The 13,507-nt window shown below is 52.9% G+C and overlaps 2 protein-coding genes across 5 annotated transcripts in view; one reads left to right on the top strand and one right to left on the bottom strand.

The window, feature by feature from the left end:
* The window catches only part of LARP4B (La ribonucleoprotein 4B), a 106,501-nt gene extending 99,228 nt beyond the window's left edge, over nt 1-7,273 (top strand). For all 3 annotated transcript variants that reach the window (XM_042990915.1, XM_042990916.1, XM_042990917.1), the window contains 3 exons: nt 756-880; nt 972-1,080; nt 3,584-7,273. In XM_042990915.1, the coding sequence (XP_042846849.1) occupies nt 756-880; nt 972-1,080; nt 3,584-3,856 (507 nt within the window). In that variant the 3' untranslated portion in view covers nt 3,857-7,273. The remainder of the gene's footprint in view (nt 1-755; nt 881-971; nt 1,081-3,583) is intronic.
* LOC107181092 (deoxyuridine 5'-triphosphate nucleotidohydrolase, mitochondrial-like) lies at nt 2,281-3,581 on the bottom strand. Of its 2 annotated transcripts, none has more exons than XM_015544334.2 (2): nt 2,594-3,575; nt 2,281-2,410 (listed from the first exon to the last, which is right to left on the bottom strand). In XM_015544334.2, exons 1-2 carry the CDS (start codon nt 2,989-2,991, stop codon nt 2,281-2,283), a joined length of 528 nt encoding a protein of 175 aa, XP_015399820.1. In that variant the 5' UTR covers nt 2,992-3,575. The 2 variants fall into 2 exon arrangements, with proteins under 2 accessions (XP_015399820.1, XP_042846852.1); XM_042990918.1 differs by lacking the exon at nt 2,281-2,410 and having other exon boundaries at nt 2,583-3,397; nt 3,504-3,581.
* Nucleotides 7,274-13,507: the final 6,234 nt, after the last annotated feature.

The following is a 13,507-nucleotide window of genomic DNA, read 5'->3' as shown; positions in this document are numbered from 1 at the left end:
TTATATTTGCGCTTAATCTCACTTCCAATTACGTACTCGTCACACAGTGGGAGGGAGACTGTGCATTTGTGAAGTGTCGCTGTGTGTGGTCACTGGCTGGAGTAAGAGCATCTAGCGTTATTCACGTCTTTGCCCCATGATTGCGCACAAATTAATGTAATTGTTCCAGACCTTGGTTTCCTCGCCTGTTCAATTGGGAATTCACACACCTCCTTCCAGGGGACGGTTTGTGCATTCGAGCGGGAAGTGTGCCCACACCCACCTCTCACCACAAGGCCCTCAGGCTTCTATCTGTACTAAAGTGTTGATTTTCTTGGTTTTAGTTACAAAAATGAGCCATGTGGGAATTAGGTGGGAACTCGAGTGTTCATCATGTGCCAGGCTGTGCTAGGCACTGGCGTGTCAGGAATAGGATGCCTCTGGTATTTATTCCTTGGAGAAAAGGAGCTTGTGGAGAAGTAGAAGCCCAAGGGTGGCCCATGTCACAGGAGTGAAGAGGTGTTTGTGGCCAGAGCGGGGGCTCCCTGGAGGACAGGGCTTTGCTTCTTTGGCTGCTGGATGGCGTGTCTTCCAGCCGCTCCCCTGTGTGGAGGCTGTATGTTCAGCTCAGGTGGAATGACCCTGGGTCCTGGGGAGGAAGGCAGCAAGCCTCCTTGTCATTCAGACCAGGAACTGTTACTGGTATTTTAAGGTCATTCTGAGAGAGCTGTGAGGGCTTCTTCACCCAATTTAAACTGTCATCCCTTGGTTTTCAGGGCCTGAATGCGGATGCAAGCACGAACACGCTCCCCGCAGTGAGCCCCAGAGAGCCCTTAGCGCCAGCTGCCTGCACCCTGTCTGCAGCCTATGGGCGCTCCCCCTCCCCCTCCCACCTGCCTGAGTAAGTACCACCTGCCGCCAGGCCTCCATGCCGTCAGATGCCCTTGCCTGTCGTGTGTGGGAGATTCACACCGTGGGTGGCGTTTTTGCAGGGATCCCAAGGTGGTGGAGAAGCAGAGGGAGACCTCGAATGTGGACAGACTTCCTTCTGCCCTCACTACAACAGCGAGTAAATCGGTGCAAGTGAATGGCGCTGCCACGGTACGTTGATGTGGGGAGAAGATGGTTCCTTTCCTGCATCTTGTCTGTCTTATCCAGCTTATCTGCCGTGAAGTCTGATTTGTGCTTTCTGTACCAAATACCTTGTGTATTGGCTACTAACTTTCAACCAAGTGTCCTGCTTCTTTCTCATTGCCACTGTCCCGGGACCTTTCTGTTTCTCTGTTGGTTGAGCGAGGTTGTCTGCAAGTCTCTGGACCGTTGCCCCGCCTTCTCTGCGGATTCTGCTCACTCAGACCGCTGCTGTCACAGCAGACACCAAGCAGAAGCACGGCCGCCCCTGCCCCTACCCCCACCCAGGGCAGCTCTGTCCTGGCCATGGGCCCCTGCAGCTCCTCTCCCTGCTGCTTTGCCCTTGGTGCGCTCGCCCTGTTTGTTCTCATCTGTGTTGTCCTCAGTGTGATCTTGGGTGAACTTCTGCCATTGACGTTTGAGAGTTAAATCCTTAGGTCTACAGGGTTGAATCTTTAAAGAAAAAATTTTTACAGATTGTAATTATTTTTAAGTTAGTAAATGGCTTATGGACGTGAAATAGTTTTAAGTTTCTTTTCTACTATTTAGCCTTCAAAAGCTGAAAAATTAACTTTTTTTAAGAAGTTTTTTTTTTTAAACTTTATTTTGAGAGATAAGAGAGTGAGCTGGGGGAGGGGCAGAGAGGAGGAGAGCGAATCCCAGGCGGGCCCCACGTTCCTGATGCGGGGCTCAATCCCATGACCCTGGGCTCACGACCTGAGCCAAAAGAGTCAAAATCAGGAGTCTGATGCTCAACTGACTGAGGCACCCAGACTCCCCTTTCTAGAAAGGTTTTGTTTTTTTTTCTTTTCTTTTTTTTTTTTTTTGTAATTTACAAAGCAATTTAATAAGTTGAGAGGCAGCATTTAGTGAATTAAATAATACAGGGAGTTTTGGATCTGTAATTGATATACATTCTATTAAAAAAAGGAAACACTTTGTATTAGGTCACCACACTGATTTATACTACTTTCAAATATATAAAAACATGAGGAAGTAAGTTCCTTTGTAACCCCAACTGAGGTATCTTTTCTTTAATCCTAAAACAATCAGTTTTAGAAGCTAACACCAGTAAGTTTACAGAAGTACAAAACACCAAAACAGCTTAAGCAGAGACACTTTATTTTTAAGAAAAGTATGTTTTCTCATTTTCTCTTCTTGGCATAAATTTTAATTCTTCCCAGTAGAACCCAAACCTCCTGAACCCCTTTCAGTGTCATCCAAAACCTGAACTTCCTCTATTTCTGGATAAAAAATCCATTCACAAATGAGCAGTGCAATTCGATCACCTTTTCTCAAACTTTGCCAAAATTAAAAAAAAAAATTTTTTTAACGTTTATTCATTTTTGAGAGACAGAGACAGAGCATGAGCAGGGAAGGGGCAGAGAGAGGGAGACGCAGAATCCAAAACAGGCTCCAGGCTCCGAGCTGTCAGCACAGAGCCCGACGCGGGGCTCAAATTCACGGACCGCGAGATCATGACCTGAACCGAAGTCGGACGCTCAACCGACTGAGCCACCCGGGCGCCCCTTCTTTGCCAAAATTTAGTAGAACACCCACATTTCCTCTATAATCTTCACCTATGATGCCAGCTCCTACATCTCTGAGGTGTTTTGCAGCCAAGCCAGAACAGGGAGCTCCTATTCCATAGCACCCAGAAGGAAGAGCTATCTGAATGTCCATTTTCACAAGGGCTTTTTCCATAGGTGGTACTGTGTGATCATAGGCATGGTACAGGTCGTAGCCCACGGCCCGCACGGACCGCTTGCTCGGGGCGGTGGCGGGCTCCGAGAGCCAGACAAAGCAGAGCCGCATGGCGTCCTCCGCAGGCCGAGCCCACTTGCTGGGGGAGATGGTGGGTGTCGCTTCAGAGCAGGGCATGGCAGAGCAGAACGAGAGAGAAGACAGCCGCCAAGGGAACAAGCGGACGCCTCTAGAAAGTTTTTAACTCTGTCTTCACCTTTCCTGAATCCAAATCCACACCACCAGCCTCTGGTAGTTTGAAATGGGCACAGACGTTATTTGATGTTCCTTGGTGAGTGATGGGCTGCATCACTTACAGGTGTTCCAGGAAGCCCGTGCCACGCGCAGTGCGGTGCTTGGAAGGAAACGTGGGCAGAGAAAGCAGGTGCTGCTCCTGCCTGTTTCCAGGGGCACCGTTTCTCACACCCCCTTGGAGGCTTCCGTATGGCGAGAGAGTGTGCAGAGGCCAGTACTGTGTGTCTGAGCACCTTTTCTGGTTTTACCCATTTTTACAGGATGTTTCTAGAGTGTCTCGGAGGGAACCCTGTGTTGCGGGAAAATAGAAGTTGTTGATGTTTATGAACCTTTACCGGTGACGGTACTTTTGAATGTGGAATTTGGCTACTGCTGAAGACTTTGTTCACTTTTACCTGAAGTAGACCTTGTTTTCACATGTTTGGAGACGTCATTTTGTGCGCCTAATCCCAGCGTTGTTGTGTCTGTTTCCCAGGAATTGCGAAAACCCAGCTATGCGGAAATTTGTCAGAGGACGAGTAGAGAGCCTCCGTCTTCCCCGTTGCAGCCCCCGAAAGAACAAAAGCCAAATGCTGTTGGTTGTGGGAAGGAAGAAAAGAAGCTCGCCGAGAGAGAGCCCTGTGCCCCCAAGTCCAACCCGGGACCGCCCAAAGACCAGAGGAGGCCGCCAGGCCGCCGGCCCTCGCCCCCAGCAGCCGGGAAGCGTCCACACAGAGAACAGAGCACCCCTCCCAAGTCCCCTCAGTGAGCGCCGAGGTCTGGGAGGGCTGTGAGGAACTGAGGTCGCCACAACTCAGCACTGTCCCACTCGGGGCCGAGAGTGAGCCGCTGGTTAGGAGCTTGCAGCGTAGACGGGCCGCTGAGGTGCCTGCAAGTGGTGTTTCTTCCGTGAGTCGGATTTTCCCCCCTCTTGAAAAAAAATCTATTTTTCAGGATTTAATTAATATAAACCTTATTTTAGGTTGGTGCTTAACTGGAGGTGATGCATAAGTCTGATTTTTTTCAGGATAGTAAATGCATTTATCCTAACAAATTGATATTTTTATCAAGCCTCCATGTGGCTATGAATGCAAGCTCTATATATAGTGAGTTTTTCTAAATTAAGCGGAACTATGCTACTTCATTTTTTAAAATAACTGGTTAGCAAGTGCATATCTCGGAGATGTCCAGACCGACGGGTGGGCTGCAGACGGCTGGGATCGAGGTTGGAGGCAACACAGTCAGTGTGGCCTGGAGAAGGGGTGGGGTCAGGTGGTGCCCTCGCTGGCATGGGAGTTGTACTTCATTCAGAATCTTAGCAAGTGACGCTAGCAGTTGTTTGGGTTTTTTTTTTTTTTTTTTTTTTTTTTTCTGTTTTTTTTTTTGTTTGTTTTGGCTTTTTTTTTTTTTTTTTTAAGTATAGCCTGTTTTTGACCTACTGGGCAAGATGCACCCAAGAGAGCCCTGAAACCGTGAGTTTTTATGTGCTGCAAGCAAGTAACCAGCCTCTCAATCCAGACTCCGTGGCTGTTGTGTAAGATAGAGTCAAAGCACATTGTGAATAGAACCTACACGAAAACGTAAACCTGGTTGCCCACCGACGCGTCACCGCGAAATTGTACCCTGATGTTGTCTTGCTCCTGCGAGCTGGCCCGGAGGGCTCGGGAGCCACCGTGGCTCTTGCCGTGGCTCCTGCCGTGGCTCCCGCGGCTCCCCCGCATTAGCTCCGTGGGAGCCCCCCCCGTACCTCCGTGTCGGCACACAGTGGAAGTGTTACTTAAGTCGTGAGAGAGGTGTGTGCGGTGCCCGTGGCGGTGAGGCCAACAGTTCCCTCCGAGACGAGGGTCTCACTGACTCCCTTCCGGAAGTGCTGCACTCTGAAGAACACGCATGCACTAGCGCTAGCAGTGGATAATAAAGTTCAATATAAATTATTTTGTTTTAAAATGCCTAAATTCTTTCTTTAAGTATTCTAAGCAGCAGACATTAAAATATTTCCTGCTAAATGTAACCATACAGTTTATTCCACAAAATGTTATTTAACAAGACTGAGGTGTTTTTTTTTTTAAAATTATTTCCATCCAATATTTAAAGACTTGAATTTTATTTAAACTTGAAAATGACTTTGCCTTAACTTTTGTAGAAGACAGCTTAGAGTTGGTGGAGACCGGCCCCTGGGTGGGCGCGAGTGGGCTCCAGAGCCGCTCTGTCACGTGGGGCCGCCGCCGCCGGGGTTTCTGAGTGAGCGCTCCGTAGTGTGGGAGCTGGGCTGGCAGCGGTGTCTGTGATGTACCCTGAAGATCTGCAACAGTTGACCTTTCTCAGATTGTTGAGAAATCCTGTAAATGCAAATAGTCGATACTGTATTAAATATGTGCACTTGGGAGTGTGTGCTTTGCTTGTACAGTTGTAAATAATCAGAACATATTAAAAAGGTACCCTAAAGAGAAAAATCTGATAAAAATTATTGATATATTATAAATGTTGCTATTGAGCTGGATGTAGATAAAACTAAATGTTGTGGTTTGAATATTATTTTAATTTGTTGAGGTGTTTTTCTTTTCCTCTTATGCTGGTGTGTTGGACTGATTCTCCTCTTTGCTGCTGCAGAAGGGAAACGGAAAGTCCTGTTAAAGCCTTCCGATGTCTTCATGCTCTTCTTAAAAGTCTGTAAATATGTACTAATCATAGCTAATGTGAAAGCATAATGTAGGAAGCAGAAACTGGCAGGATCTTCAGGAGAACGTAAAAGATAATCTACTTAAAATCATAAATAGCTACGCGCGATTCGCCCTGCCAGAGGAAAACACGCCCTGGTGAGCTTGACCGTGTCCTTCAGAGAAGCTGCCAGTACTCAGATTTTACTTAGAAAAAACAGTGCTAGTATGTTGCAGATGCCTGTAAAAGGAACATGGGGATTCGTTTTTTTGTAGTTGAGGGATTGTGGACTTAAAAAATCAGGAAGAATTGACCTCTGACACCCCAGCTAATGAGTACTGTGAGAAGAGTTGGAAAGGCGAGCCACAGGAGGTCCACACTGAGTGGTCTTTGCTGGAGGAGGGAGCGGATGCCGTCAGCCTTCGTCATCCCCGAGCCGCGGACCTGTGGAGCTGAGACACTGGTTTTCAGGAGTGCCGTGTCCTTCCCCCGGCCGGGGGGGGGGTGTGTGTGCTAGAGCCAGCTGTAGCCATCTACTGCACACGGGACGGAGGTGGTCACTCGTGACAGCAATGGGGCACGGCTAGCCAGTGTGGCGGCCGTCCCACTGCACCCATGCCTGCACCGTACTGCAGCTCTTGTCCTCGTGGCCAGAGTCTGTCGCATCTAGATTTGCAACCTCGCTCTAGTGTTATTTTTATAGCACTCTTTAATTAAGCAAAGATGATATGCCAAATAGCTATATTATGTCCAAAAAAGCCCATCTTTCTGAGATCCTTGTGAGATCTTCCACTCACAGAAAAGGAGGGGAGCCCACACAAGGGGAGGCTGGGACGCAGCACGGGGGGCGGCCGCTCTGGCGCAAGCAGCCAGCAGTCTGAGGCTTTTGTCCATTTTTAGAAACGTCACGCTTTCCTTTCCTCAGCAGTACCTCAGGGTGTAGAGTCAGATACGGCAATCACAAATGACGTTTTAACTTGTAAAATTGTGTGAGGATACTTCTAATTTGGAAATAGAGGGATGAGAATCTGGCCCCATTTCACCAGACATGAATTTCAAGTAGAGTAGTTGCTTTTTAAGAGTTGGTGTCCTGATGTTCCTGGTCTGGCCCTCCTGTCCCCGCATCACTGATTGTCACTAGCGGGTGGCAGGAAATGTTTCCTGTTGCTGGATTAGCCAGGAGCACAAGGTTTACATTTAAACACCGGCTCCGTTTGTTCCGAGGGCAGCGGGTGAGGAAGGTGCACGTCTGTGCCTGCCGCCTGCGAGCTGCAGTCGTGCTCTCGTGCACTTGGTGGCCTGTCACCCGGAGCGCAGCAGACAATCCAAGTCAGGAGCAGAGCGGGATGTAATACGGAAGCTTTCTTGAGGGCTTTTGTTTTTGTTCTACTTTTCATTAAGACTGGAATCAAGCTTACATGTAAACTATTGGTAATTTAAGTTTCCTTTTGTGTCATTCAGTGTAAAACTGTCTAATTTGAAAAATGTAGGTTATGAAAAATAAAGATTTAGGCACTGTTCAATTTTTCTTTTGATTTTTTTTTTAATTAAAAATTTCTTCAAGAATACATCTTTTTAAGAAATACTTTTTGTGTCTTCCCGTTAGTGTATATATAGAGAATGAAACATGGTTGGTTGCCTCCAACTTGTGTTTGGGTCATCATGGTGCCTCGCACACTGAGCGTCTGCAGCGTGAGGGTACCCCCAGATGCAGTGGTTTAAGGCACTTGGGGGAGTATTAAACCCAAGATTTGCCACAAAGGTAAATACCCTATGTCGGGATCTTTTGTTTCTTGTTAAATGGCCTGTCTCCCCTGAGGTGTTCCCATAGAGTTGCTTGATGACGGGTCCTTGTGGTTCTCAAATCAGATGTGAGCCTCAGAAACAAAGTAATTGACTTATCCCTAAATACCGGTGATGCCAGCGCTGCTCAAGGCTGAATGGACGAACGTGTTAGTATATTACCGAGTTGATGCACACAGGTCTACTTAGATGTTAATGGACTGATTTTCCTCGTCTGTGAACTGCCTGTTCATATCCTTTTCCCATTTTTCTGCGGCGTTACCTTTTTCTTACTGACGTGGTGTTCTCGATCTGTTCTGGCTATTAATTCTTTGTCTGTTATGTATGTTACAAATTTTTCCCCTCAATCTCTACCAGTTGTCTTAACTTTTTTAGAGTATGTTTTATCTTACAGTTTTTAATTATCATGTAGTAAAATTTATCAATCTTCTCCTTTACAGTTCTAGCGTCTTGGTCTTGTTTATGAAGTATTTCCCTACTCTGCAGGCGTAAGGATAATCTGTGTGCGTGTGCGCGTGTGCATGTGTGCGTGCGCGTGTGCCCAATCTGTTTGGAATTGCTGGCCTGTGTGCGTGTGTGTATGGTCTGGGGTAAGAACCTAATTCTGCTTTCGCCATACGGAGAGTATCTTTTCTCCGTGTCACTTGTTATCCTCCGTGATGTGTGATGCCAGTCTTGTTATTTAGAGAAGCCCTGCAGGTGCATGCGTGTTGTCTAGGCGCTCTGTCCTTCACTGTCTATAGTTCTGTTTCTTTGCTAACGCCATAGGGTTTCGTTCAGCCATCATTCGGCATTGCTAGGAATTGCTTTCATGGAACTCCTTGCAGCAGTGATTGAATGTGCTCCACGAAGGCAGAAAGTGAGCCCATCCTGACCACCTCTGTACCCTCTGTTCTTAGTACACTGTCTGCAACATAATAGATGCTCAATAAATGTCTGTTAAATTGACAAAATATTTATTGAGTATGTATTCTTTGTGCACAGCACTGGCCTAGAAAACTTGGAAGAAATAGGGCAATGAGTTGCTTTGCTGTTTCCATTTAGCCCCTCAAAACCCAATGGTTTGAAATGACAATCACACATCAGGATTGGCTGATGTAGGTTCCTCCCAGCGTCTCTGCCGACCCTCGCCATACTTGCTCGTGGATGTGGGGGGGGTACACAGACCTCGTCACCACGTGCTGCTCACCTGGGCCAGCAGGCCAGCCGAGGCCTGTGCTTTCATGGCTGTGGGAGGGTGCAAGAGCTGGGCCCCAGCATTTAAGCCCTCCTTCCCCAAGAAGTTGAAGTTGTTGCATTGTGTTCCTTGGTACATCCACATCTCTTACTAACATTAAAGTCCTGTGTTGTGCAGAATCGTGGAGTAAAAGTGACGGGTGAAGAAGTGCCACCAGCAGATGGCCACAGGTTGTGGGGCCTGACGAGCTGTGAGCCCTGTTTTTGCCTAGTGGCCTGTCGTGGTCTTACACCGGGCTCTCTGGGGCCCCTCCCTCTGACACACTGTTCTGGGCCACCATGCAGAGGCAGAGAGGAGGAAACGGAAAACAGAACAACCGCCTCCCCCCTCAGGTTCTGCGTGTTTGCGGAACCGGAGGCTGTGGGGCGTGGCTAGTGCGTTGGGTGTTCGCCAGGTGGGCCTGGCCCCCGTGCCCCCACAGTCCTGCTCTGAGCTGAAGGGGGCCGGGGAGTCACAAGGAAAGGGCGGTCACTTGGGCCCTCAGGGTTCGGGTGGTGGTACCAGGAGAGGCCGCCTGCTAGCTGACCGAGGGAGGAAAGGCTTTCCATAGCAGGGGCTGGCAATTGTGTGTCCAGGAGATGGGGAGATGCAGCCATCAGGGGGTGTCCCTGGCATGGCAAGGGCCCCCAATGCCTGGATTCCTCCTAAACCAGATTTTCTCTGAGCCACGGTGGCCACCTTGCCTAGCTGAAACTCATGACTCGTCATTGCAATGACCCCGTCAGTACAGAGGCTCCGCACGCAGTGTGCGAGGACCCTCCAGAACATTGAGAAGCAAAGCGGGTGCCCCCGGGGGGCAGCCATTCGTCTCGCAGAGCACTGGCCCTTCCGCCCCAGCCACAGGACGGAGGACGCGTGCCCAGTTACGCTGGGCCTCTTCAGAAGCCCCGATGCTGCTGGCGCTGTGTGGCCCAGATTGCTGGGTCTCAGGCTCCCAGACAATTGGGAGCCACCAAAAGGATAAAGAGCCTGTCCCGGGCAATGACGCAATGACGCTGCCTGCAGCAGCAATGACGCTGGAGAAGGGCCTCCCCCGTAGCCTGCCACGCATCTCTCACAAAAAGACTGGAGTCGCCACGTCCAAGTGTAGGAATGGATGTGAGAGGCAGCACCAGGCGGGGCGTCAGCGCCAAACGTGGCCAAGGTTTCAGGGCAGCAGTGCTGTCCATGGTCCACAGCGCTAGAGTAGCACCTTTTGTTAGTGACTGCAGGTCTGCTCCCTGCAGCCACCGCGAGGGCAGGAACGTGGGGGGTTAGCTCTGGCCCTCAGGGCTGGCGGCACCTGCCCACACTGTGGCTCTGAGGGACCCTGGGTGGCCTCCTGGCAAAGGCGGCATCCCAGCCCCTGGCCGCTAGACTGGAGACCAGGCTGCCGCAGGAGTGCCCCGTGCCGCTGAAAACCACACCAGGAGTCACTTCATCCTGGGACAAGGTTCTGATAGCTTGGGCCTAATTTGCAAAGTCAAATGAAGATTTCTTCCTACTGACTCTCCTGCCATGAACTTGGGGTTCAGGGTGGGGGGTGGTAAGGACGCAGAGGGTCGTTGTCGAGAATTCATGGTCAAAAGGTGCTTGTGGGTGATGGGCAGTCAGGTCACGAGGGAAAAGCAGGCAGACACGCAAGAAGCCCCAGGACCGGTGCCCAAGTCAGGTGGGCACGACTGTAGGTCAGTAACGCTGCACCTGTCCTTCCTCCTGCTTGGCTTTGATTTGCTCTTCTCTTCCCGTTCCTTAGGATCGAAGGTGGTTGATTTATAGTCCCTTCTGAGGCAGGTGCTCCCTGCTGTAAACGTCCCTGTGAGCTGAGTCCCAGCTCTTTGTACTTTTACATTCTTTGACCAGGTGAGTATGTACAAGTGTGTCCTTTCGCTCCAGGTGGTGGGGCAGTTTCCCATTGTCTCTGTGTCACCGGCTCCTGGTCTGGTTCCACTGTGGTCAGAGAACACCGTACGACATGGGCGACCTGGCGGCGGTCTGCCGCGGGACCGTCCTCGGGGCCTGGAGGAGAGCGCAGGGAGGCGCCCTCGGATCCTCCCCAGCTGTAGGGGTGCACCTGTCTGCACACCTGCTCCCGGGGGCTCGCGCCTTCCGGCTCCGGTGGCGCTCGGTCGGGGTACTTGGGGCACCTGTGTTTGGGCACTTCAGGATCGCTGTGTCTTCTCGTGGGATCTGTCCTGTGACCATTCAGTAATCTCCCTCTTGGTTCCCAGGCTCCGACATTTTACTTTATTGGACGTTGGTGTACCGTTCCTGCTTTTCGCTTCCCATAATGCCGGTGAGGTGCACCTTTATCTCGGCTCACAGCTGCCAGTCCCGGCTGTGACCTGGTGCACGCAGACCATTCACACACAAAAGAATCTGTGCGCTGGGGCTGTGTGCTTTCCGTGAGCTCCTCTGTTCCTTTTCTCCTTGCCTTCCAGGGCTTCTAACCTGCTGGCTGCTTAAGGTCCAGGTCACAGGCCGTTTCAAGGACATCAGTGCCTCCGTGGCCGCAGGTATGTTGGCCAGAGTGGTCTCTTCCGGAGTCTCTTCTCACAGGTAACCAGCAGGTTAATCGGTGCCCCTGGTCCGTTCGGCTTAGTGGATTTTCATGGTGCCCGCCTCATACCGTGATGACGAAGACGCGGCGAGCACTTGAAGTGGTACCGCCAGCGCCTGAGCCCCGGACCCAGCCAGCGGCGGCCAGGTTCCCTGGCACGTCGTCCCTCTGCTACCAGCAGGTGCGGGCGGCCTGATCCCACGTTCCGGGTCCCGGGATGTCCCTGTTGGCTGGAACCAAGCATGGCGCGTGGAGCCGCGGCCACCGTGTTCAGTTCAGGGGGCCCGTGTGCTGGGTGCAGGTGGATGGTTTTGGGAGAAGACGGGAGGCGGAGCCAGCTGCCCTTGGGAACTGTCGGGGGGACGGGTCCGAGACAGGGGCAGGGTCGGGAGAACACAAGACAGCCCGGAGATTGCATGGACCTGGTTTCGTGGACAGTCAACGAGTGACCATCCAGCTGACTGAGGGTGGACAGTGTGGACGATGACCATCAGCTGACAGAGGGAGGACAGTGTGGATGAGTGACCACAAGGGTGCCTGAGGGTGGACTGTGTAGACGAGTGACTGTCCGGGCGTCTGAGGGAGTGGATGGTGTGGACGAGTAACCATCCAAGTGTCTGAGGGTGGACGGTGTAGACGAGTGACCAGCTGGGTGTCTAAGGGTGGACGGTGTAGACGAGTGACCAGCTGGGTGTCTGAGGGTGGACGGTGTCGACAGGTGACCAGCTGGGTGTCTAAGGGTGAACGGTGTAGACGAGTGACCAGCTGGGTGTCTGAGGGTGGACGGTGTAGACGAGTGACCAGCTGGGTGTCTGAGGGTGGACGGTGTAGACGAGTGGCCAGTCGGGTGTCTGAGGATGGATGGTGTAGACGAGTGACCAGCTGGGTGTCTGAGGGTGGACGGTGTGTACAGGGGGGGCAGTGTAGACATGTGACTACCCAGGTGTCTTAAGAGAGACTTGTGGGTGACCTGAAACCACCCAGATGTGAGGCGGCCGGTCTGTCCATAGGGTCCTGGCCACCAGGCTCCTGTACCTGGAGAACCGCATCCCGGTGTCCCCACCTGTCCTGGGAGCAGGGTCTGGCTGTTCCGTGTGCTGTCCCGGCAGCCTCTGTGGGCAGCGTGTGCGGGTTCCACCCAAAGCTGCCCAGACCAAAGCGGGGGGCGGGGGGGGCGTTTGGTGGCTTTTACGGAGCGCAGGGGTCATGAGTGCGGGTGGAGGGGCCGCTGGGCAGATCGGGTCTCAGTGTTGGCAGGTCACGGTGACCTCTGCGCTCCGGGAGCCTCCACCGTCCCTTCCGAGGCTTCCCACCCGCCCCCCCGCCCTGGCAGGCCCGCCGGACCGCACTGTCACTGTCGGAGCTCCACGTGCTGGAGACACACATAGTCCCTGGGGCTGAGCGGGCGGTGCCGAGCTCAAGGTGTCCCCAGGGTGCCCCCGAGGGGTCCACGCCCCCCATCAGGGCCCACCTCCTCATGCGGGGCAGAGGACCGTGGGCACCCACGTTACGGCCGGGTGCTAGCACAATGTCAGAGCCGCTTGGGTAGTTCTCACCTCGCCGGCCAGAGTTGGCGGCCGCCTCCGTTCTGGAGCAGCGACTGTCACACCAGCGGGCCTCCCCCCAGGCTCTGGAGAGGGCCTGCGGGGTGGCCCTGGACGCACGGGGACGCTCCTAGGGAGACGGCCGCTGGGACCCTGGGGACACGTGTCCGGACCCCTCACACCTCACGTTCCACACGCCCCATCCCTGTCCCCGAAGCCCCGCCCGGCCACCGCCGTGGCTGTGAACCCCACGCGGCGCCACCGGCCGGCTCACGCCCTCGAGGTGCTTCCGCGGCTGCCCTGGCCCTCGGTCCACTCCTCGGCCCGCGGCCGGCCCACGTCGGGGAGGCTCATCGCCCCCAGGCGTCACCAGGGTCCCCTCTCCGGCCCCGGGGCCCACCTCCCCCGGATTCACGCGCGAGGCCTACCTGCCGGCTTCTGCTCCGCGTCGCTGGGAGTCGCGTGTGGCTCCAGCCCCGGGCGGCGTTGCTGCCCTTGAGGCCCCGGTCGCCGCCCGACAGGCCCGCCGTCGATGGCCTGGCCTCGAGGGCGCGGCGCTGGGGCGGCTCGGGGTTCCCCCTTGCCTAACGCTGTCTGCCCGGCGCCGGGACTGTGCAGAGCGTGCTGGGCGGTACGTCC

Source organism: Panthera tigris, chromosome B4 (genome assembly GCF_018350195.1).
Source record: "Panthera tigris isolate Pti1 chromosome B4, P.tigris_Pti1_mat1.1, whole genome shotgun sequence".
Classification (NCBI taxonomy): Eukaryota; Metazoa; Chordata; class Mammalia; order Carnivora; family Felidae; genus Panthera; species Panthera tigris.
Note: the sequence above shows the minus strand (reverse complement) of the source record. Positions and strands in the feature narration are given on the sequence as shown.

Bases quoted from the DNA above. Each gene is read 5' to 3' on its own strand.
- LOC107181092 (XM_015544334.2), bottom strand. From the start codon at position 2,991: ATGCCCTGCTCTGAAGCGACACCCACCATCTCCCCCAGCAAGTGGGCT. The intron at 2,411-2,593 runs GTCATGATCTCG...ATTTTGGCAAAG, and splicing joins AGCGTCCGACTTCGGTTCAG to TTTGAGAAAAGGTGATCGAA.